We start from the raw sequence: 24,158 nt of genomic DNA, 5'->3' as shown, positions 1-24,158 counted from the left end.
CCCGTGAAAAAGGCGGCCGGGCATAGGCAGGTGCCGCTCGCTGCATTTTGCGCCAAAGATCACACCGACCAAGAATGAGGCCTCGTTTTTGAAATTGCCGACGCACCCCTGAATTTTTTTCCTCCCTTTCCAGCCGGTTTGTTTAGGAAAGGGCAATCAGAGTTTTGCTTACTCGGAGGTGCCATTTGTGCACACAAACCCGCTCGATCTCATCAAAGGCGGATCCTTTAAAAGTTTTCGCGCTAAATAACGCACTTGAAGGGCGCTCGCCGCTCCTGAGGGTTGGTTTAGGGTTACCTTCCCTCGGCGGTGCGAGATTGCGTCACTCTCTCTCACAATGGAGCACCGGGTTACTGCTCTCTAGGGATGGGTGCCCAAAAGTGTATACTTGGACGTCGTCCGGAAAGCTACTTTTTCCTCAGCACCAATCTCCTCACCTTGGCTCCTCCGGGGCCTTTTTTTATTATTTCCACTCCGAAGCAATAATTAAACGCATAAAACAAGGTGCAGCTTTTTCTTTTTTACGGACCTTTTTACTTTTCTCACGCGGCCGCCCTTTTAATGCAACGCTCGTAAACGCGTTTCGGATGCGTAAACCCGATTTTATTTTTTGGAATTGACGCGTAATCCCTGCGATAAAAAGGCTCAGGCGTGATGTGAAAGTTTTCCGTCACTCATGGGGTCATTGCAGCGAGATTGTTGGTTAAATTAGTAAGAAAAAAAGGAATAACACTAATGATAAATATTTGAGATAAAAGGGAAAATAATTATAAATAAATAACATGAGAAAACATAATTTTTTCAATTTTTCCTAGGCGGTTGTAATACGAAACAAGACGAAAGCACTAAATTTTAATTCTCTGCTCATAATAAAAGGAAATTCAACAAATTTATTTAATGAATCCGTCATAATTTTTGAAAGGCAGTCTTCTAAAATAAGAACAATGTTTTGGACATATTTTACTGAAAATCGGTATAAATTCTTCTAATCATTTTGTTTTGCATATGCAATCCTTCCCATTTAAATTTCGAAAGCCCTTTGGTATAGAAAAAAATTTTTTTTTCATTGAAAAGCATTGACATTGAGCTTTTTGATACTGAAGCACGTTTTTTCATAATCATCACAACGCACTGCTCGTGAAATGTTCTTTTTCAACACGTTCCCTGTGCTATGCTTTTTTCATCTTTGGTTTGCTCCATCATTTTGCGCGACTTTTCCATTTTTCCTTCGTGTCGCCCTCGCGTATTTTTTTCCGAGCAGCGTTTTGCTCCATCACTCTTTGAAAGCCCCCATATGCATGCTGGGCGCGCGGCGATCTGAGGAAATCCCGCGCCTCGCTCTCGCCGCCTCTCTGAATGGAAAAATCGAAAACCGCCCGTAATAAACGTCGGGAATATCGTCATTTTTCCACGCAAAAAAGGCGATAAAATTGATGTGCACCATATTGGGAAATTTATCTCGTTTCTCGTCGGGCCGGAAGAAGAGATTTTCGGCATGTGTGTCGATAGATAATCCATTGAACCGTGTTTTCTTGCCTTGTTGCCCGCTTCTTTTTTGGAGAAAAAAAAAAGAAAAGGAACCCCGTTTTTTTGGTTACTTGAAATAAATGGATTTAGGTTTAATTTAGCATGGGATGATTCTTTTATTGCGGCCCCTCGGGCCGCTGCTTGTTGTGTGATTTGAATGCATTTTTCGAGAGAGACAATTTTCCCCGCTGCACCCTCTCGTTTTCGGCAACTTTGAATGTGGGGGAGCAGCAAGAGAGATTACTCGCCATTCAGCTGAGGTTTAACGGGGATTCGGACGTGAAATGCGTTTTATTTTAATTTGAAACGCTCTCCCGCGGGGGTGCAAAGAATTCGCGACTGAAAATTTACATACTCGGCGTGTTTACATCAAGAAGAGTAGAGAGCTGAGCCGCCTTCCAACTCCTGTATAGTGCAGAGGGGACTAACAAAGTGCACGTGTATTTATTTACAAGCGCTCTGCAAAAGGCGTGCTTAGTGCTATTAGACTTACTCACTTGGCTCTTGATAACTCGCTGCTGGTGAACAAAATTTATGAGATCGCGAGAGCACCAGCAGCAGCAATATTACATAAGGGAGTTCCATTCAGAACACAAACATTGTGTGTGTGTTCCAGCATAGCCGAGGATATACACTCGCAGCCTTTTTGCGCTGAATCGTAATCTGTTTGGATAAAAAGGGGCAGTGAGTGAAATGAGAAATGACTGAGTTTGGAGATCTAAAAACTTTCACACAAAGGACTCTTTTGATATGGAGTTTTGAAATTATCCAGCGCACTCGGCAATGATTTACTGTGACAGCCAGCCATACTTTTCAATTTCACATTTTTGACAGAAATGGAATGAATGCGAGTGAACATTCAAGAGGCAAACAGATGGCTGGGTCTGGAGATTGTAAACAATATCCAAGATTCATTAATTGAAAATAAGTATACCATTCAATTTCTAAATCAGATTTACGTAAAAGAGTGACGGAAAGACTACATGATGAAAGTTGATTTTAATTTTATTATTTTTTGGTGGAGCGATTCACTTCAATATATTTAAAACGCCATGGGAATAAAAAAATGAAGATTAAAAAAAGGCAAGTAAAAACTTAATGTTTATCAAAATGCAGCATGAACTGCAATAATGTCCAAAATAATATTTAATTAAAAAAATTTTAATTAATAACACAATATAATTCTTTATTATATATATAATGTTCTGTTTATAAATGACTTTAAAATAATTGCTTACAAATACACTTTTTATATATTTTATTCAAATCATAAAATTTAATGAGTACTTAACAATAACGTTATTAAATTGATTGTATCACTTCCCTGACGAAAGTACTGCATTGCCACGGAACTGAAGAAAAGATAAGCCGGCAGACACTTGCACATTCCTATACCAAGCTCTAATTTACGAGCCCACCAATTTATTTTGCGAAATTTTCGTCCGACATCGAAATGGGTGTGCTGCAGATATGGGTTGAAAAAAGGCAGCCGACAGTCGCCAGTGCAAAACAATCGCCTAGAATGAACTTCTGTATATATTTTTCGCGAGCGAGGGATCAATACCCGCGCCGAGATGCTGCTGCGGAAACACATTAACCTTCGGACGGCTTGCCAGGAGCAGAACGGGCCGATAGTGTCAAGGCAGCTTTTAATCATGCCGAAATTTGCTCTGCTGTCGCTCCAGAATTAATGCTATTAACGCAAAGTGACAAATGTTTGTTGCCGTGCCAGGGATCCCGTCGTCTGTAATGAACGGTGTTTTGCTTCTGTTCTGAGACGCGTATGTAATCATCTTTTGTGCCTCCTCGGTGTCAGGACCTGCTGAGGCAATTTGAGCTGGTGTGGGGCTTTGACAAACGTACATTGTGTTTTGTCTCGCATTTCGGATACAATAATTTGATATCGTAGGAGGGGTCGCGTTTATTGGCGCGTCTTACTTGCACCAACTTGTTTGCCTCCTGTCTTGTCTCGTTCATTTGTTAGTGAGAGGGAGTGAAAGTAATTTAATATTTTTTATTGAAATGTGCCTAGAATGCTGCTATAACAAATGCTTTTGTTATTTGATGCTCAAAAACTTACACCTTCCTAATTTTTCTACAGTATCAGATAATAAAATTATCATTGCATAAAACAAAAGGAAATGAATTGAAAGCAGCCAAAATGTTCAAAATCCTGTTTTTAGTATAGCCTGGTTTTTAAATATTTTTTTTCTAATATAATGGGTAAAATTGCTTGAGACGAGACATTTATTTGAAAATCAACTTCGTTTCTTTTCTTAAGTTTAAAATATATTATAATTAATTTAAATTTTAGATTTACACATTAAGTTGCAAAGTACTAAAAGACACTAAATTAGTTTAAAAAAAACATCAAATAATAATAGAAGCCAAACTGACTGCGCCTAAATTTGTGTGTTTAAGGTGCATTTAAATTATTTTTAATTGAAAATTTTATATGGTTCACTTTATCAAGAAGTTAAAAAAACTCCCATAATTATTGAATGCGGCTCACAACTTTTCTATTTACGTCACTGCAAGAAAACTACTATACCACTTCTTCAATTTATCTCAACGCTTGAGTTCCTTGACACCCTCTCGTCTGCACTTGCACTCAGCAAATTTAATTTATTGCCCACCTGACACGTCCATCGTCTGACTCACCAGATCTGAGATCAAGTCAGTCATTTAATATTCAGGCCTAGGCTGCTCAGTAATGCAATCCGAGCTGCTGACTTTCAATTAATATTTTATTTTTTTACGCCAGCCAATTGTGCGAAGATTTCCCTTCTTCTGAGAACAGCAGGCGCGCCAGCTTGTCCTGCCCTTTTCCTACGTCTTTGTTTGCATAAATAATTTACAATTTTTTATTACAACCTCAAAAAAGGGAGTTGGAAAGTTCTGCGGCTTTCGCTGTTTGGGCAGGTGCTTAAGCGCTTATACTTTTGTCTGGCTCCATTTTTAATGTGCAACGTAATTTTGCCGCACGGAAAAGGCGTCCCACGAAATTAGACCCCGACAACAGCAGGTCTTTTGAATTTCTCCGCATAATAATAACGTGGCGTAAACTTTTTAGACACTTTACCAGCAACGGCGCGAAATAAAAAGTCGTTCTGCGCGAGAGCAGCAATAAATTCCGTTTATTCAAAAGTTGCATTTTATGTGCGCGGAGCTTTGCGCGGAACAACGTACTGAGCCTTCGCCGTAAATAATTTTCAGCTGCGTTGAACCATAAAGGGCTTTTTCAAAAAACCCTTTTTGCAATTAAAAATGCAATCATTCGAGGCGTGCCATTATTAAAAAAGTTGTCCTTTTGTCCCCGGAGAATATCCAACAGCAGTTAATTAAAAAGTTGAAAACCGATTGAATTATTTCTCTCGCTCCGCGGCTTTGTCTCTTCCCTCTCGCGTTTGCTAATGCGCGAGCGACCTATTTCGGTCTCGCTGGTCGTGACCCAAATTGAAAACGACGCGATTCCATTTCAATTTTAGGCTGCCTTTGTCGGTCAAAGGAAGTGTATATTTTCTGGGGCCGATTGTAAAATACCAGTGTCCGTCAATGATATAAGCACGTGCCGGAATGGTGCCTTCAGGTAATCAGCGTTGGTGCGCTAAAATCCTCGGCCAACGTCAGAGTGTCCCCTCTTCTGCTCATTATGTATACCTGCGAGTATATGTGCATTGTTGAAAAAGTCACTCGACAGAGACGTGGCACGAATTCGAAAACGTGACTGTGTGCGTCTGTGTTACGTCGAGCAATTAAAGCTGCGTGCTTTTAAATTTAAACTCAAACGGGGTGCCAGCAGCACGCAGTGTTTTGCATAAAACATGAATTTGAAAACAACATGATTCACAATTGAATCATAATGTTATTTTAAATAGTTGATGTCATATTTTAAGAGTTGATAAAAATGAATCATTAATAAATTAATTAATATTTATGCTTTATTCTGAAAATTTTTACATTTTATTTTTTATGATTGAAAATATTAAAATTGGTAATATTTTTTATTCAACGTAAGATGTATTCGGGCAGTAATTGCCTGATGGTATCTCATGAAGAATCTTCTCAACTCAATTTTCATGTTTTATCTGATGAATATGCACAATATTTTAAATGTATTAATTATAGAGATTATATTATGTATTAGTACAATGCAGTAGAATGTTAAATTTTTTTATAAAATAATTATACTGCGATGGAGCAAAAGCACCAGAGCTTTTAAGACGATAAATGGTATAAATAAAAAATATATTTGTTTTAGAATGTCTTAAATTTTTGTTTGTTTAATAATCAAGACAAAGCATGATCTGATAAATTTTTAAAAGTGGGAAATTATGGCCTTTATAAATTTGAAAATTAAATTATTAAGTTGCTTTCAATTCAGTTTGCCACTTTGACAATTAATTATTCTTAGCGTAGAAATAAAAAAATTGAATAAATTAAAATGTAAAATTTCTATGGCATTGTCGTACTAATTGCGTGCTACAATTTCTAAGAAGTGTGAAGCTTGAAAAACGTAAGATCTCGTTCACTGTATTAATTAAATCATCGAATCCCCACAAAAGCGCAACACCACCGAGGCAATGCAAAACGACAAGAAGCATATTAAGTGTCTCCGTGCTCGAGTCTATTAATAAGAATGGCAAGTCAATGGGGAAAGAAACAACAAGTTTGCTGCGAAATCACGCCACCACTTGGTGCACACCGCGCTGATTGCGAGTGGTGACTCGCACCAGACGTCAAACCGCACCGCGTAATATTCCGACTTCCTCACAATTTATGTCATCCATTCACGGCTAAAGAGTCACGTGAGGCGCTTTCCTCGCGCGTGAGTGAGCTCATCGTGCCTTCAATCGCGCACACATTTCGTCTCGATTGGGCAAGATTTTTATCTTAACCAAACTTGTGCGGCGACCACGCCTAAAAAAAAAAGAGGAAGAATGTTGGTCATCGGAAGAATGAGCTGGGAGGTCCAAATAAAGCAAGCGTTTAAATACCGTTTGTGAGAATATAAAGTTTCCGTTTGATCAGAGTGACGGACTGGCATATCCAGGACGCAACTTGGATGGAGAAATTTTAGAGAGGAAGAAATAACACCATGAAATTTGATCGGCTTCTTTTATTGACTTGTCTTTTGTTGCTGGGCACATTAATCAGATTCAAATCCTAATAAATGTGATGTTTCTATATATAGATGTGTAATTAATTTTAATGGTAGTTAACGATTATTCAATCAAATAATGATTTTTAACACAAATTTCTCCGCTACAAATCTTACTCAAATAACACAAAATTTAATGAATCTGCAATTCTGATCTCAAAATTTTGTATATTTATCATTCGGATAAAAACAAGTTATTATAAAAAATATTCTAAAAAACGTACAAACTTAAAAAGCAAATTAAATTAACAAAAAACTTTAATACTCACAAAAAACTATAAAATTCATACTTAAGTTTGAAATCCTGGATAAAATGGGGGATCAAAAGGTAGCATATTTCTTTTTCTTTTTTGCAACTTTTGACCGATTGAAGTGAAAACGAAAAGGTGCCCTGTTCTCACAACCGTTCCCCGGAGTTAATCCTTTCCGCGCCACTCGCAGCCAGCAGATTGCCGCTGAGCTTTTGAATAATACGCCTCGACAGCAAAGTCCACACGCGTCTCGCTCTCGCAAACTGAAACTACAAAGCAACCCTAAAACACACACAGCGACAGCACTCGTCGTTGCTGCATGTAGTGTACGTAGCTTGTGCATAAATTTGCGTCCCGAGCAGCCCCGGCTGAATTCTAATGGAACGGAACTGGTGTTCGGTGCGCGGCTTTAATTCTGCAGCCTGCCTTGCTTATACTCTTGGAGCGTGTAAATAAGTGATGAGAATTTACGTGCAATTAACGTCGGAGCGCGTGTTGTTGCGAATTAGCAAGCAATCAGGCCGCGCGCGCGCGTTATTAATACATGCATCGTACCGTCCCACCCGCATCCAGGCAATATTGAGTTATTGTTTTAATCACCTGCCTGCAACAAATTGCCCTGTGCTCTGCACCATATCACAGCCAGAACTTGATTGCCCCGAAGAGGAGGAAAAAATTATCTTTTGTAATGTTGTTTTATTTTAAACTTTTCCGAGTGCATTGAAGTCCAGCGTAATAAAATTGCTTATTTTGTTTAATTTTAAAAACACTATTTTTCTCATTTATAGATTCTTTATTTTAAGGTGAATTGTTGTTTAATATATTAAAAATGTATAAAAATTCTAGTTATTTATATTGAATTTATTGATAAATAGTTATTTTAACATAGCGATAAAAAAAACATTTTTAGTATTTTTAATAAATTAGTTTTTATTAAAATTTTAGAAGAACCATATAAATAATAAATTAATATTACTAATTTATTTTATTAAAAAAAAAAATAAAAAAAATTTATATTATTTTATTTATTTGTTCAAGCGTATATTAACCACAAAATATCGATTACATGCAGTGTAAATCAAATAGAATAGTCCACTGTGCGTTTTAATTGTTGTTTAAATAATCAATTTACGAAAATCTAGAATTACTTCTCAATTTTTTTTTAGAGCGGTGCTTCATTTTATGAGCAAAAGTTTAATTCAGTTTAAATAATTTTGACATTTTTTATTATTAATTATTTGATTAAATTTTTGTACATAAATTTAAAAAGAGATTTTTTTTATATAAATTTTAAAAAGTTACAGTTTATTTAATTGCTAGTTTGATGCAAAGAATTGATCCTTACTAGGAAAAAGCAAAAACTTGTTGGCTGAATGAGAACTCAGTCGTATTTTTAAGGAAGTCTCTGCAAAATTTTTATGCTCTCCAGATCGCAATTCTTTTTTTGGCAAGATTTTTGGAGCCTCGCAAGAAATCAAGTTCGCTCTTAATGTCCCCCGGCTGCTTTTACTGCTCCCTCGGCCGATATACTCAAGACCGATACAATGCTGCCTGATATCAGAGCCATGCCTTGATATTTTTTTTTTGTATCCATCGAAACGCCATCATCATCATCAGATAGGGCGCCGAGAGTGTCCCTTACAACTACGCTCACTTTTTTCGTCGGCCCGCCCTTTTCTTGTCTCATGTCGAACACCCTAACTTGCATGTCACGCCGCCGACAACCCCAATACATTATCTACGACAAGACCGCAACTCACTCTCCAGCTGCATCTTGTCGTCGGACGAACTTAATTAAATATTAGCTCAATTTCTTTCACCTCGGCGCTCAGTTTGTCGATGATATAGCCAGTGCAGAAATTGAAGCGCAAGATGGAAATGTGTTGAAATAAAATTAAAGGCACGTGTTCGGAGTTGATTGTTTGCCCTGCCGCCCATCGAGGGCCAATGGAGTGGATCAACGGCTGCCGACAAATTTTAATAAGGGCACGGCAAATATGGTGCTCATCTGCTGAGTAATGTGTTTGCCCAAGCGATGATGTTCGTGTGTGTGATGAGAGAGCAGCCGTTTACTTCATTGGAACAATATTCCGCTTTTCCATTATACTGCACTGCCGGCGCTTTCGTTGCTGATTAAATATTGGATTGACTTAACCTTGCCATTAGCTCTGAATTTTTATTTGAAAATTTAGTTCATTGGTGTACCACAAGGCATTCCCTGCCCATATTCAGATACATCATTTTACAATATATCACATTTATTCTTTGATATTCTGGTTGTTCCTCAATACCTAATTAGGTCATATATAGTACAGATGTTTGATATTAAAGATAAAATTTTTTAAATTATATTTGCACATTATATCAGATTAAATGATCATAATATTTTTGTTAACAGCAATGAAACCATGGTAAGCAATTTAATAAGGGGGGGATTGATATAATTGGTTTTCAATAATCTAAATTCTATAAATCAAAGGCTGTGAACTAGAAATTATTTTAAGGAAATTTTCCTGCTGCCGTTTTTAATTAATATTTTCTGATAAAAAAGTAATAACACAGAAAAATGAGACAACTGTAAAACAAATATTATTATTAAATAGATTATTAAAAAAAATAAGAAATAAATAAAATAATACTATGGTAGCGAATTATAATTTTATTTTATTTAATTTAATTGTTAAAAGTTGACACTATTATAATATGTGCTCAAAGGAAGAGTGAAATAAAATATAATACTATACAAATCAATTTTCTATCAATAAGTAGCAGCATTTCGATGCAAAATGCTAATTTACAGCCACTTGGTACACAATTGATTGCTCGATATTCAAATTAATCGCCGCACTTGGGAACGATAGGGCCTGGTGCACTCTTGAGAGGTTCTCTTAACAAGTTTCGCAAGCAGCGGAAACAGTTTTACAAGAAGTTTTGTCTCCCAGAAGAGCGTCGCGCGAAATTTAGTTAAGGCTAAAAGAGTGAAAACACAAGGGACGTTCGCCCGCCGTTCCTTCTCTTTCGCAGCAATTGCGAGTGCAATTCCACACTGTGTATATATGGACGGAAAGTGGAAAACACATTCACGCTGCCGGCATAATAACGCGGCGCGGCTGCACCAGGGAATATTTATTTGACAAATTGTATTAGGCAGAGAGGCTCTTTTTGCTCGTACAATCGTTGCGTTGCGAAATTTATTTCGATTGTTATTTCCTCATCGCTTTTCACAATCCCTTTGCGAGAGAAAGAACCTTTTTTGCATGCAACCCCCGAAGCGTTCAAAAATAATATCTCTCTGCAACTAGCGAGGGAGGAAGGGTGAGAGTGGGCATGCAAATAACTCGCGCGCTTTCTTCTCAGAGCCTTGTCCCTGCGTTCTCTACCATTGTCGGCTGGTGCATTTGAAATGAATTTCCTCGCACCGGCGCTTTATTATTTTTCTTTCCCAACTCACCCGACCGAGTTCCGCCGGCGTGCAACTTGAGGCGTGCGCGCATCCTTTTTCTCCTGCCCTGCATCCTCCTGGAATAAATTATCCGCCGCTGGCTCGGCGTGTACAAAGCGTTCTTCTCTTTTTGTGCCCGGCGCTCCAAGGTGCAAAGCTGCTTTATCTTGCTTAGCTCAAAGTTTTGTGTCTGAGTGAGGCTGCTTAATATGTATAAATCTTTTGGTGAGCTCCGAATGGATGACTGAGTAATAATTTAATTTGTTTGTGCAGAGGTATGTTAAATGGTTCAGTTTGTTATTTTAACCGCCCAGGACTAACATGCAAACATTAGTTAGGCGTGGGATTCAACCTGAATTGCGTTTTAGGCCAAATTAATTCTCACGTTTTCATTTTTTTTTTTATAAATCATAAAAAAACTACCGTTACTTTTTATTGATTTTGCTTTAAGTTCTCGATCAACAGAAATAGATTTTTAAAAAATCTGTAAGCTTTTATAAGCTGGCTAAAGGTTGTGTTCATTCTTTTAGATTTTGTTTACACTCCCACAGGCAAATATCACCATAAGTTTGAGACAAAGGTCGTTTTTCCAACTTTTAATTGGGCACTCTGTCAGAATTGAAGGAATAAAAGTCCAACTCCTCTTTGTAGTAATTGCAAATTAGGGCCCTCATTCCGTGCATAATAATCGTTCATTTTAAGAATGGACGAATTTTTCCATTCTCTGCCGAGGAGCCTCGCTCCATCATAAAAGTTAATGACGAAACTACCCTTTCGTGCGCCTCGAGGGCGGCAACCTTATTAAAGAGATGCTGCCTGATGATAAATAGGCTGAGCGCACGTTGCTGCAGGACACGTGAGATAAATCCCGGCGCCTCTCAAGAGCCAATTAAACTTCTTTTTCATCCGAATCGATAGACAGCACCGGCAAACAAATATCGGCACCCGAGAGAAAATGCCGTTTCTTTTCTTATATAAAGTGGTGCTGCCGGGGAAAACGGATTCGATTCTTCCTGGAGAGTGCATCTGGCCATTTGTATCACCAGAATCAGCAGAGGTGCCGATGGAAAATAATCAATCAGTGCTGCCAAGGACAATGGATGTATATTGTGTTTGGTGTACTATTTACACGGTCTGTGCCCAGACGAGATCAATTGGAGATGCTTCTCGTCGGGCTCTGCTGACATCAATTCCGAAGGCTCCTCTCTAATCTGCTGCTCTCTGTGAAACTTTTGTCCGAATACCTTAGCCGGGAAGAATTTTAATGAAATTCCGATTCGCAAACAATCTGCCATTAATTTCGAGCGAGGCGCTTTGCGTGTTGCTTTTCGCGCATCAGAAAGCAATTTGCTCCTCGCGTATAGAGGGTTGTTTAAACGCATTCGATTTTGAGCCATTAAGCTTAAATGCAGGAATCTAATTAATTCCCACTCACGATCAGTCAGCGACAGAGAAATTCGAATCCTGCGCATAAGACTCGCCGTTTTAATGTAATTTACTGAGGCTTTTCCCGGTGCTGGAGAGGGACTGGAATAGCGGCGGATTTTGTTTCTTTTCGCATTAGTGCATTTCCTGCTGCTCGTCCAATGGCCGAGAGATTTATTCTCTGAGGTCATAAGATAGCGCAAATAATTCTTCTCCAACCCTCGACCGCCTCTATATATTCTTTTTCATGCGAGGGTGAGTCTCGACAATGTAGGGAAGTCAGCCGGCCGCCCTTTCGAGACGGGAGAAAAGTGACCATTTTATGATGAAGTATGAAATAGCCCCAGCGTGGAAATTCCACTGTGCAGACCCTTCACGTTTGCCGCTCGCCACGTCCTTTATCCAAAAGATTTCTCGTATACGGCCGCAAAATAATATTATAATACCCTTTTGAAGCTTACTTAATAAAGGAAAAATTGTACAGAATTTCAAGTCTCATTGAAATGAACTGGACTCACTCGTCAATTTACAACAAAAATTAAAAAAAAAAATGTAGCAAAAGAAATATTTCAAGTGGAATCAGAAAGTGAGCGAGAAAATTAATACCGAGAAAACAAATTAAAATTCCAAATTTTAATTGAAAAACTTTTTTTTTTAATTTGCAAATTTAAAAAAAAAATCCTTTCCAATAAGTATTGCCTGGATCTTTGTTTAAATTTTTAAAGTGGTGCAATTGAATTAAAAAGCCCAGACAGAAAATTCAAACATCGCGATATGTAATAATAAACTAGGGAGCAATAACAACTTTTGTCATTTTTACTGCTCGCGGCCGAAAACGCATTTGGTATAAATAAAACCCTCCAAGATGTTACGGCACAATAAATTGTCGCATGGGCTGCTGGGGTGTTGCTCCGTTCTTTTACCCCGACCCCTGTATAGGATTTTCCGGCCGCCGTGCAGATGGAAAAACAATGCTGCGCGCCAAAGGCTGGCGGTCGCGATTGTCGCTCGTATTGATTGCTGCGTGCCGCAGGGAAAGACTAAAAGAAAAGTGCAGCAGAAAACGAGCCGAGTTTTCCCATTTCCTCCGGCTCTTCTATAAAATCCAAGTAGATTACTTTCCTTGGAAAATTTGCGACCTGTCTGCGGCGGCGCTGCCCTGCCTGTCAGGCAGGGAATTGCCCTCCGACTGGCTTCATTTGCATTTATTTCTCTCGCGAGGGGCAACACCTCATCCAACTTTCGCATTAGAAGGGAAAAAGAAACTAATTGGAAAAGGAATAAAAAATGGTCGTCGCAGTGGCGGCAGAGTTACTCGCGGAACAAACAAACAGAAGGAACTAAAAGAAGAGCCGCAGAGTGGTTTCACGTCCCTTTTTTATATTTTGTTCAGAGGCCGCTTTTTAAATTTACTGTTTTGCGGAGAGACCGCCGAGTGGATTTGCCATTTTCAATGCTTGCTTTGTATTTAATCTAACGCACGCGACAAAATAAAAATAAATTCTTATATGATATAAAAAAAAACTTGCAATTTCCCATTGCGGAGGCGATAATTTTTCCGAGCGGTTTCATTTTTAAGCCGCGCCTGCGGTGCCGGAAAATAATTTTTTCTACACAAACGACAAACACGCTGGCGTAGAATTTTGCCTTTGAAGTTTTTTCGTGGCAAATTGCCCTGCCCCGGGCAGAAAAAGCGAACTGAAGAGCTCGCCCGGTGACGTTCTGGTATTAGAACCGCGGAGTCAATTTGATGAATTTGCTGCTGTAAAAAGAATTCGTGTGTGCACTGCGCACATATATGGTGTAGCACTGAACAATGTGGCAGGACAAATATTTGGCTTTGACATGTTCCCAATTTGCTCCGGCCGCCAGACGTATAAAACACAGCAAAGGCATACAGATGAATAAAAAAATTTATATCCCCAATGAAAAAGTTATTTTATCGATTGGGAGGTGGCGCTGAAAAAATTCGCCCTCGTCGACGCGTGCCATTTTTAACGTTTATCTCTGCGAAAGTGCGCAGCTCGGAGATTTATTATATTAAATCGCAGCCAGAATTGTGCTGCTCTCCAAGTTAGTTAGCGAGCTCGAGGGGGTGTGAGAGAGGAGTTATCTCTCCATTTGTGACTGATGGACTCATCGATGCTGCGGGGCGGAAAGGAATTCGCTGCGTCCGCTCGCTCGCTGCGGGGGCCTGATTGGAAATAGAGCAAAAACGCAGAGCTATGATCAATCGCATTAACGCTTATCTTCTTTGGCACACTCACGCATTTGCACAAACAGGGAATCAAAGAGCGACTCTCGTAGGGGCCGCTGGGAATAATTGATTGACCAGGGGAATCGCAATGGAACCGGTCGCATAAATTGACAAAAACATGAAGTGCTCATCTCGCATTAAATTATATTATTTAATTATTTAATTGATTATTTTTCTCCTACAAAGAAGTTTTTTTCACCAAAGGTGGGTTTTCAAACTATTAAGTCTTTTTTATTTAAATTGTTTTATGTCTTGCATGTCAAAATTAAATATTAATAAAACTTTGTTTATGCAATTGTAGGGGTGTTTCGTAATTTTAACGCATAAAATTGTTGATTTTTACTTTTAACAGTGCAGGCTTGAAAAGTAACAATAATTGAAAATGGCAACATCAGCACTTAATAATTGCAATAAATAGTTAGGTATTTTTTTTTTAAATTTCATCAAATCAAGAGTTAAATTGCCTTATAAATCAGAGACTTTTCTTAACTTTAAAATATTTATCTGATAGAAGATTTCATAATTGTTGTTGTTAAGTCCACATTGTTACAAATACATTGTAATACATTCAATTTTTGAAAGCAATTTGTTTGAGAAAAATGGATTGTTGGAAAAAATTGCACCACCACTAGAAAGAATTTTGCTACTTCCTAGATAAAAAAGACCCCATCCGCCGCAGTGAGGCTCGGTTCATAGATTTTTAATGTCTATATAAAATTTGAAATTTTTACTAACAATTGTTCTTTTTGTTTTCCAGGCGCATGCTCTCTACGTCAATTTCGATGCAACAACGGTCGCTGCATCCCCTTTTCCTGGACCTGCGAGGGTGAGGATGATTGCGGCGATGGGTCTGATGAGTCTCCAGAGCAGTGCCCTGGTGAGTACCTTATTACTCTGAAATTTAATTAAAATTTTAAATCGGACTTTTGTTTCCTCGAAAAATAAAAATGGCTTCAATGAATTTCTTGTTTCATCTGGAACTAAAACTCGTTTGATTAAATGAAAATAGATTTACGTGAAATTACGCATATTTAAACGATAATATTCTTGCGGTTTATTGAAACATATATAAAAATAATACACTCTGTCGAATGTAATACGCGGAAATTTAAATTTTTATTCAATCGACCTGATAACCATTGCGATATACTTTTTTTCAATTTTGTAAATTATTAAATGGAAGCTGCATATTCATAGTCGGCCTTTTCATGTATGTATAGCGAAGTATAGAAAGTCAAATATTTTTCCCTTTGACTGACGAGAGCAGCCAACAGTTTCATTCCAATGGAACGGGAGGCTGGCTCATCACTCATTGTGAATGTATGTTTTTCCTTTGCACATGATAACACCGGTGTAATTATTGGAGCACACTGAAGGGCCGCTTTTGAATGCGATTCTTTTGTGCTCTTCGTTGGAATGACACTTGAGTGGGATGCAAATAATCAAGCTGGGACACTATTTTTGCTTGTTGAAATAAATTTTAACCCGACATACATCTCCTGTATTAATGAGACAGCTGAGAAGTCTTTCATAATATCTGATGTTGCAATTTATTTTCATGATGCAATACGAATAAAATTTTTTATTTGGTTAATTCAGCCGATATTTTGTTCGATTTAGCATATTATTACATCAATGAATGATTAAATTTAATTAATTTTGTATGTTTTAAACATTCACACAAGTGTCAAAATGTTATCAATCCCAAAATTATATTGATATTTGAATTTATCTGCTTATTTTAACTGTTTAAGTTAGCACATGAATATTCGACCGCAACCAATTAGTTTCATTGCATGGATTTAGGCTAATTAAACAATAAAACTGCAAAGTGCCAGTTCATTTGCAAATTTCGGTAAAGTAAACCCCCCGTTGGCCTACCTTACGTCGCCAGTTATTTGCGACCACGCACGATTCAAAAGTTAAACTCACCAAACCGACGGCGCCGGCGAAACCGCACAATATAGATGAGAGCGGTCGCACACCAGTTTTATGATGTCGAAGGGGCCGCAATCCAATTAGTCCGCCCTGCTCGCCGTTCTCGTTGTTGAGTGTCACTCGCAGAGCTCCACGATTGATAGATAAAAGTCTCGCTGCTGGAAAAGATGCGGCGGTTAAAAAAAATGGGGTGAACCGGACACTGCGGATTGTTTTGAAACACTTATCAGCCGAGCGTTAATTTTAATCCCGGGTGTAAATTTCCAAAAACAACACTCCGCCCTTCAGCGGCCCTCGAATATTTTTTCACCAAAGGTGCTGATGATGACGGGAGGACAAATGAACAGCAACACGCGAGCGGTCTGAAACGTAACGAGAGCTGAACATCAACACAGTGCAGTTTTTTGTGTGTGTATTTTTTCAGGAAGTAATTAAATTTCGTCTCTCCGCGGAGTCCAATTTTGTTTGCCGCCGTCGACTGCACATGTCGCCACTCTGCGAGCACCATCGTCCAAATAAACACAGACAGCCACCAATTTGTCAGCGTATTGGCATTTGCGTTCCGTATTGATTTTGCAACATTATATCCCCGACTGGAATTTTTTGACGTCAGTGAATGTTGATAATATTTAATTTGCCCCGCAAACTGAAGCTCACAACCATCAAGTCGTACTAAAATTTCAGTACTTAATTATCTCTATCAAGAAAGAAATTTGAGAAAGCTAAATGGCAGAATCCAAGAAAAACAGTTTTTCACATCCAAAAAGTAAAACCGGATGATGTGAATCTTTATAAGAATATTAAAATCCATTTCGGTGCTTAAAAACCTTTCACATTTCGCCTTTTGTTTCAAATTCTATTGACAAATCAGTTCAAAGAGGATGAAAAATAAAGTACGGCAAAGACGTTTGCACCAGCAGCAGCATTCAAAAGAACCTCTTTTGCCAGAGTGAAGAATTGCGCCTCGAGCACAATGGCGATGGAATTACCTTTTGGAATCACTCCTCCGCCGGCGCTGTAATCCTCTTACAGAAATCATAATTGGGTTAATATGTGTTTAATGACGGATCACTGCGCAGACTCTGACGGAGAGCGTGGGCTTTGTCCATGTTGCAGATTTTCCATGAAGTTCGCCTCCCTCAGATCTGTATTTTGCGTGTTGTTTTTCTTTCTTTCTCTGCAACGCTCGCGTTGCCGCTTTTTCCGGCGTATTCATTTCCCCCGAGATATTAAATGTGTATAAATAGAGGGAATGAAACCGAGAGCGAAGCATAAGCAAGCAAAAACTCTTTCTTTCTTCCCTTTCTTTTCCCCCTTCACCGTTTATTCTCTCTCTGGTTTTGTACCGAAAATTTAATTCCGTCGTATTCTCCAAAGCCAAGCCCCGCATAACCCGTTTCTGGGCCACTTCAGTCTTTTTCACCAACCATAGCCAATTTGAGACAAGAGATTCCTCCACCTGCTGTGTCAAAAACTTTCGGTCCCAAATGACATGGAAAATCAATTATTTCGAAGCAAAACTTTGAATCCTCCCTGTTTGGCAACAATCTCAAAAACAATTTCCCTCCTCGACTTTCCTCGGTATCAGATTTTCTCCGCAGCTAATTCAAAAGCCGGATCAGCGAGTGTGACGGAGGCCGATATCACAATGTGCCAGGGAGGAAATATGAATAAACGCCTATAAATATACAGTGAGCGAGGGAGAGCGAGTGAGTGCGTTTTATATTAACTCGGGGCGCATTATTAAGTCTGCCGGCGTTGAGAGCATAAAGACTGCCGCTAAACAAGTTTGGTCGTGGAGGAAGAAGACACACAGCTTCGTCGAGAGAGAGTAAATCAGGCTGTGAGTAATTAATGTTCGCGTTCGATATGCTGCGCGCGCCCGGCTCGATTTCCAACCAACCCCCAAAGTTTCCGATCCCGAAGGCAAATTACATGCCTCAGTCAAACTCCCATCCATCCGTCGTCTTAGCTGCTGCCTCTCTTCCTTGTGGTGAAGGAGCTTCTTCTCAACACAGATGAAACACCGTAGCTCCGTGTCTCGCTGATTTTATATATTGAAACCGCAGCCCTCGACTCCTTTTGACGTTCTCGCTGCCACCCAAAAAACCTCTAAAACGTGCCTCGCGTCTTGAGATACATTTATCAGTAACTTAATAAAAAGTGGTCACTGCGGATCTCCTCCTCAAAAGGTATCGTTTCTGCTATTGGGTTGAAGGCAGAGGGAAAAAAATTAATTCAGGTCCTTCCTTTCCTATCTCCGGAGATTGGTTTGGAGAAAAAAATACGTGGACCTCTTTTATCAGATGAAGCGAAATGAGATGATATTTAATTCAGTGAAACTTGGAGCCCAGCAACATTTTCTCCGTATGATTTAAAAGAACATGAAAATACATACATATGTATGGTCTTTATTGAAAACTCAATTGAGTACAACTTTCAACTTACATCTTAGAAGGTTAAAATTAAGATTCACAATTTATTTTATCAGTTTGCGCGACAGGGTTTCCAAAGTTTTTCACTTATTTTTAGAATAGTCATTAATGCTAAGCACTCGGTGTTTACACTCGGCCAGATGATATTGGGTGCATTTCTCACCGCATAGCAAACACACGCATGAATCACTTTCCTCGAAACACTGTTGGCGCTCGGAACTATTGCTACAGATTTGATTATGAAAGCCGTGCATGGCAAAGCGACAAAACACATGTCTTTTATCAAACAAGGGTTGTTTCCATACATCATTTCTCATTGCCGGCGTGTCATTGAATTTCACATTAAACCTATTTTCATGTTCAGAATTATAGCTCTCAAGGAACTTGACATAATTACCCGTCTCCGGGAGATCGTATTTTTCTTTCAAATCGGTAACAAACAATTTCTCATCGACTAATTTGTACACATAGGTGTTTTTGTTGTATTTTGAAACTCCCATTACTATCTTAAAATATCGAGATTTCACTTTTTCTAGTTCTTCAAAATCTTTTTCACTGAGATGTCGCCAAATAATTTCAATACCGTAAGAGGCCATCGGGGCAAATTTCAAATTAAACAATTTTTTCGCACAATCAATAGACAATTTTCTCAAATCTCCATACATATTCATCGCAGTTAGCGCATTTTCCTTTCTCCGTGCAATATGTTCAGTGAAATCTCTACCTGATCTTTGGAAGTAAATTCCTAAGTATGGGAAGTTTTTTACATATTCTATTTCATGGCCGTCAATCACTATTTTATCGTCCTTTGCATATTTCCCCTTTCCTCCTGTTGTGAATTTCATCATTTTTGTTTTTGAATAGTTAGGTTTCAAATAGTTTTCTTTAGCATATTCTACAAATTTGTTCATGACTGCTTCAATTTTCTTAACATCGTTACTAATAAACACCATGTCATCTGCATAGAAATAAAAGTCTACTCCTTCGATTGCTTGAAATATTTTCACAATATCATAGATATATATGTTAAAGAGGAGGGGACTCGAATTCATTCCTTGCTTGAATCCATTTGACTCAACAAAAGGCTCAGATTGAGATATTCCATCATTAATACTAATAAAATCTAAGTCTAAAAATTCGGCCAGTAAACTCAATTCCGTTTTGGACAATTTCTTTTGATTTATAATTTTTTGCAGCAGTATTTTTCTATTTGACAAGTCAAATGCTTTTGTGAGATCAATAAAAATAGCATACATCTTTGTGCCTTTTTCATTAACGGTTTACATACATATTTATTGTTTTATTGAAAACTCAAATTGGTGCTACTTTCAATTTTGATTAAATTGCGACGGGGCTGTAAAAGTCTTTTCACTTATTTTTATAAATATGAAGATAAAATATTTCTCAACACTGAGTTATCAAAAATCAGAAAAAGAAGCTGTTAATTTCAAATAACAAGCAGAAATCCTTGCTACTGATCGCACCCATGCATAACTCAATAGTGGCCGGTGATGCCCAAATCAAAACTTTTCTGATACAGGACGTGGCGGCGCAATAAAATATTAAAGAGCTATGCATTAGAGCTTTTCCTGGCACAGACAGAATAATTTATCGCTTTTTATTTTATATACACAGCGGCGAGTGTGCGACCCCGGCGAGGGTGAGCGCCCACCGACCAAGGTGGTGGTGACGCGAACGAGTTCAAGAGACCGTGTATCGCATCTATCACCGCAGAGCTTGTTGATTTTTACACAAAAAGCAGCGCAATAGCCACTCGACGCCGCTTCCCTCGAACAGGCCCTGCCTGCCGCGCCACTTCGATAAATCTGCAGCCAAGATTGTAATTTATTTTTTCTTTTGAGGGCGCCCAGCTCACGGAGAGCTTTTTACTGTATTTGTATGACTTGTAGAAGAAAAAAAATGATGGTTGGAGAATAAGTTTCCTTTCAGTGATCTGACAGAACAGCGTGCTGCGGAATATCTACTGCTGAGCTTTTCAAATAAAAAAGGAATACAAATAATATTATATTTCACATTAAATCCGTCAATCGTTCATAAAATTTAATTGGTTTACGATTTCAAGAGAAAAAAACGCAAATTGCAAACGGATGATTAAATTTCAATACCCATTTCTGCTGACTCGCATGATGTGACACACTTTATATTATTTTTCCATCAGAGCGTGACAGTCACTCTGATTGGTCAGGGAATAAAAAATACGTTACACATGCATTTTTACTCTGATGTCCTCAGCACTTTTTCCTTATTAAAGTTCACTCTCCAGAGCTGCACTTGATCAGAAAACTGCTGCAAATCGGCGAGCATCGCTGCATTTTAATAACGTGCGAGTTGCCGAGAGCACATCCCAGAAAAATCGCACCGGTGCACCTCCCCGACTAACAAGAGGGCAAACTCGGCCTGGTCACGCTAATGCCATTTGCCGGCCGGCGCTCCCCGGGGCATGAATTGTGACCAGCGAGCGGGTCACGTAAAAGCCAGATGGTGCACAGACTGCAAAACGACGAGCCGGCCAATTGGTTGCGCTGCCTGCAGGTGGAAAAAAATAATCGCTGCATGTAGTGCTATTTCCCAGAGGCTCATTAGTCTCCACAAGCAAAAGTTTTCACCTAAAAGACACACAAAGGATTTACTCTGTAATCTTATTTTTTCACTATTGTTAATAAAGATAAAAAGTTTTTTTATTGTAATTAAAATTATATAACACCCAATGAGATTATTTTAATTCATTTATTCAAGTGGCATTATTTAATATTATTTTGCTATGCTTGATTGAATGAAATTTCCAACCCAGAGTTAACAAATTGAAATAAATTTTTACGACGCAGTATTGCGGATTACATTCATGGAATTGTACTGCTTGTTACGAACTTTTATTTGCGCCATTAACCCTAAGTAATTGGAGTTAATTTACAAATTGCTGCCCATTTGTTGATCTGCGTGCCAATTGAAAGGGTTTGTCGGGCGTGCTATCCTTTGTCGATAACGACGACCCATAAGCTGCACTGCAAGTGTTGTAATTTAAAACGAACAGGCGCTAAATTTATCGTCCGCCGAGAGATCGGCAGACACAATTGCTTGCACGCAACGGTCATTTCATTGTAGTAATAACGTATACACGTAGGTGAATGTATTTATATAGATTATCATGCGCGCAATTGCCGGCCATTCAATAAAGAGAGCATATTATACGCATCAATGATTGCTGTGGAACACGCCACGCGTGCATGGTGCTTTATTGCCGTTTTGTCCAGAGAGGGCATTAATGGAATAACTTCATCAAAAGTATAAGTCTCGCCTGATAGCAAAGCCTGCCCTGTGAACAATTTATTTACGGAATGATACAATAAATTAAATGTAATGTGCTTCTTTTCTTCTAATTTTTGCTGCGAGATTTTTCTTTCTTACTCATTTAGAGGGACTTTTTGCTTAATTGCTCTGGAGTTTCGCTCGTAAAACGACACAACATTTTAGGTATGCCGTGTACATTTCCATTCCGAGATAAGTGCAAATGGAATATCACGTTCCGCGACCATTATACAATTAAACGGTCCTGGCGCGCAGGACGAAATGGGCAATTAAAAGTTTCTTATCTTGAACGAAAGTGAAACAGCCAGGGGGACACGCGTATCGTTCTGTTCGAAGCTCAAACCGCAAACACATACCTGAACAAATATTTGCATTCGAATAATTTTGTAATGAACTTGGCCTTCTCAAAATACATATGTTTGCGTGCGCATCATCACCTCTCTCACAAAACGCAACAAAGCCGCTAACGCTTTTTTGTTGCACATCAAAGACAACACATTGCAGCACATGGCCGCGTGACGTCTGAATTTTTTGTGCAAACTGCTACAAAGTCGTTTTGCGGCTGAGCTCCTTTGTCGCTTAAGCCTTGCGGCCGCGCAAGTTGTGCTGCATTGTCTGGAGTTTTGGTAATGCAAAAAATGCTTGACGGCTTCTTCTGACAACTGCAAAAATCATACAGTCATGTTTTGCGTCGTGACGCACACGCTCTTTAACGAACCAAAATAAATTTGAAAAAAAGTAATTAACACGAAAATAAAGCATTTTTAGTCGCATTTAAATTGAGGATAAAAATGTAAATTTGTTTCAAAAAGTTGGCACGCATGAAAATCGCATTTGCATGTTTCACATTGCCCTCTCGCCTCTGGCATTTTTGCTGCTGAGGCAAGCCGAAAGTTTCGAGTTTATTTGCATGCCACTCAAATTGGCCACGATTCTCGACTCGGATTTCTGCCGCTTGTAAAACAGGGTCAGCGCTAACGCTTTTAGGGGATGCACTGCAGCCTATTGCAGACCCACCTCTTTCTCTGCTCTTCTCAGAGCCTGACGTTTTCGCCTGATTGAAGTGACTTTTCCAGCAGCGGGCTAAAACGAGCAGGGAGAGATAGATAGAAAAAGGAAAGTGGTATTAAGACAGCCAGCAGCCTCTCTTTTTGCGAAGCCAAACGAAGGAATAAGAGCAAAAAACCGAGGCTAACTCTCTTGGATGTGGGCAAATAGAGAAGAAAAGTTGCGCGTCGGATCCGATGCTGGTGCGCGTCAAGGGTAATGATATCGAACAGGAATTGGAAATTTCCAACGATGCAAAAAGAAGCGTGTTGTGGTGGGACTGGAAAGAGCATCCTTTCAATTGACGATGAGAAAAAACTGCAATGCCTATAGACGTGCTTTTTACGGCCTATCACAGAACATTATAAAATGATCAATTGTCATCTGCCACAAACCCTGCTCGTCCCGAAATTATGTTGGTACACTGCTGCCGTCAGAGCCATGGGGCCTTATGGCTCTGGGAGGTAGACATCTTTTTTTTGGCCAACATAACAGAGCTGATGAGCAGGGTTTGATCTGCCAGTAATTGAACTTTGTGAAGGTTGAAATATTCAATTAGTATGATTACTACGACTGCAAAGAAGAAGCTCCTTTGAATTCATAAACATGATACTCCTCCAACGCAGTTTGTCAATCATCTATCAAATTTGCATTTCTTGCCGCAAGCTCCTCGCAGCATTCAAAGGAAAATGAACCTAATTATCTATATTTTCCCAATCAAAATCATAAGTAGGCTTCCCAAGATCCCAGGCCAGAGACGGTGACGACGAGGCTTCTTTTGTTATAAAAAATGTAGTTTTTTGCTGCGCCATAATTATTTCCCCTCTCGAAGAACACACTGCGTGAGCGAGGCTCTCCTTCCTATTATTTGTGCTTGTGCTATGCATTCCACGCCAAGTGCACTAGCTGGAAGAAGGAGTCCGGATTCATAGCTAGCAAATAATAACACGGATAATAATAAAGTAATGGTATTAATTGCACTCTCCACAAATCTTGAAATTAATTTATTGAAAATACAAGCATCATGCAAAATGCATTATAATGCGATCTCAGATATAGGGAGAAATTTAAAAAGAATTTAACAATAACAATAAACAACACATCTATTCTCAGTTTTAATTAGTGAACATGAATTTCATTATAACTTGCAATCTTTATTGTAATTAATCATTTAATTTTAAAAATAAAAATATACTCGGCCAACAGTAATTATTCAAAACAAAATCAAACACAAGGCTCATTCGACTGCCAAATTATTCAAGCGTTTCAAAAACTGGCGCCAACCCAACCATGCGTCCCAACTGGCAGCAAATCAGAACGGAAGTTAGTCATGCAACAAAATCGCTGA

General features: G+C 38.8%; 1 protein-coding gene across 5 annotated transcripts in view; it reads left to right on the top strand.

The window, feature by feature from the left end:
* The window catches only part of LOC132198346 (low-density lipoprotein receptor-like), a 95,734-nt gene that overhangs the window by 6,825 nt on the left and 64,751 nt on the right, over positions 1–24,158 (top strand). For all 5 annotated transcript variants that reach the window (XM_059622333.1, XM_059622330.1, XM_059622331.1 and 2 more), the window contains exon 2: positions 14,821–14,940. In XM_059622333.1, the coding sequence (XP_059478316.1) occupies positions 14,821–14,940 (120 nt within the window). The remainder of the gene's footprint in view (positions 1–14,820; positions 14,941–24,158) is intronic.

This window comes from Neocloeon triangulifer, unplaced genomic scaffold, assembly GCF_031216515.1.
Source record: "Neocloeon triangulifer isolate White Clay Creek 2 clone unplaced genomic scaffold, ASM3121651v1 ptg000012l, whole genome shotgun sequence".
Taxonomy (NCBI): Eukaryota; Metazoa; Arthropoda; class Insecta; order Ephemeroptera; family Baetidae; genus Neocloeon; species Neocloeon triangulifer.
This window is presented reverse-complemented; position numbering and strand designations above follow the sequence as displayed.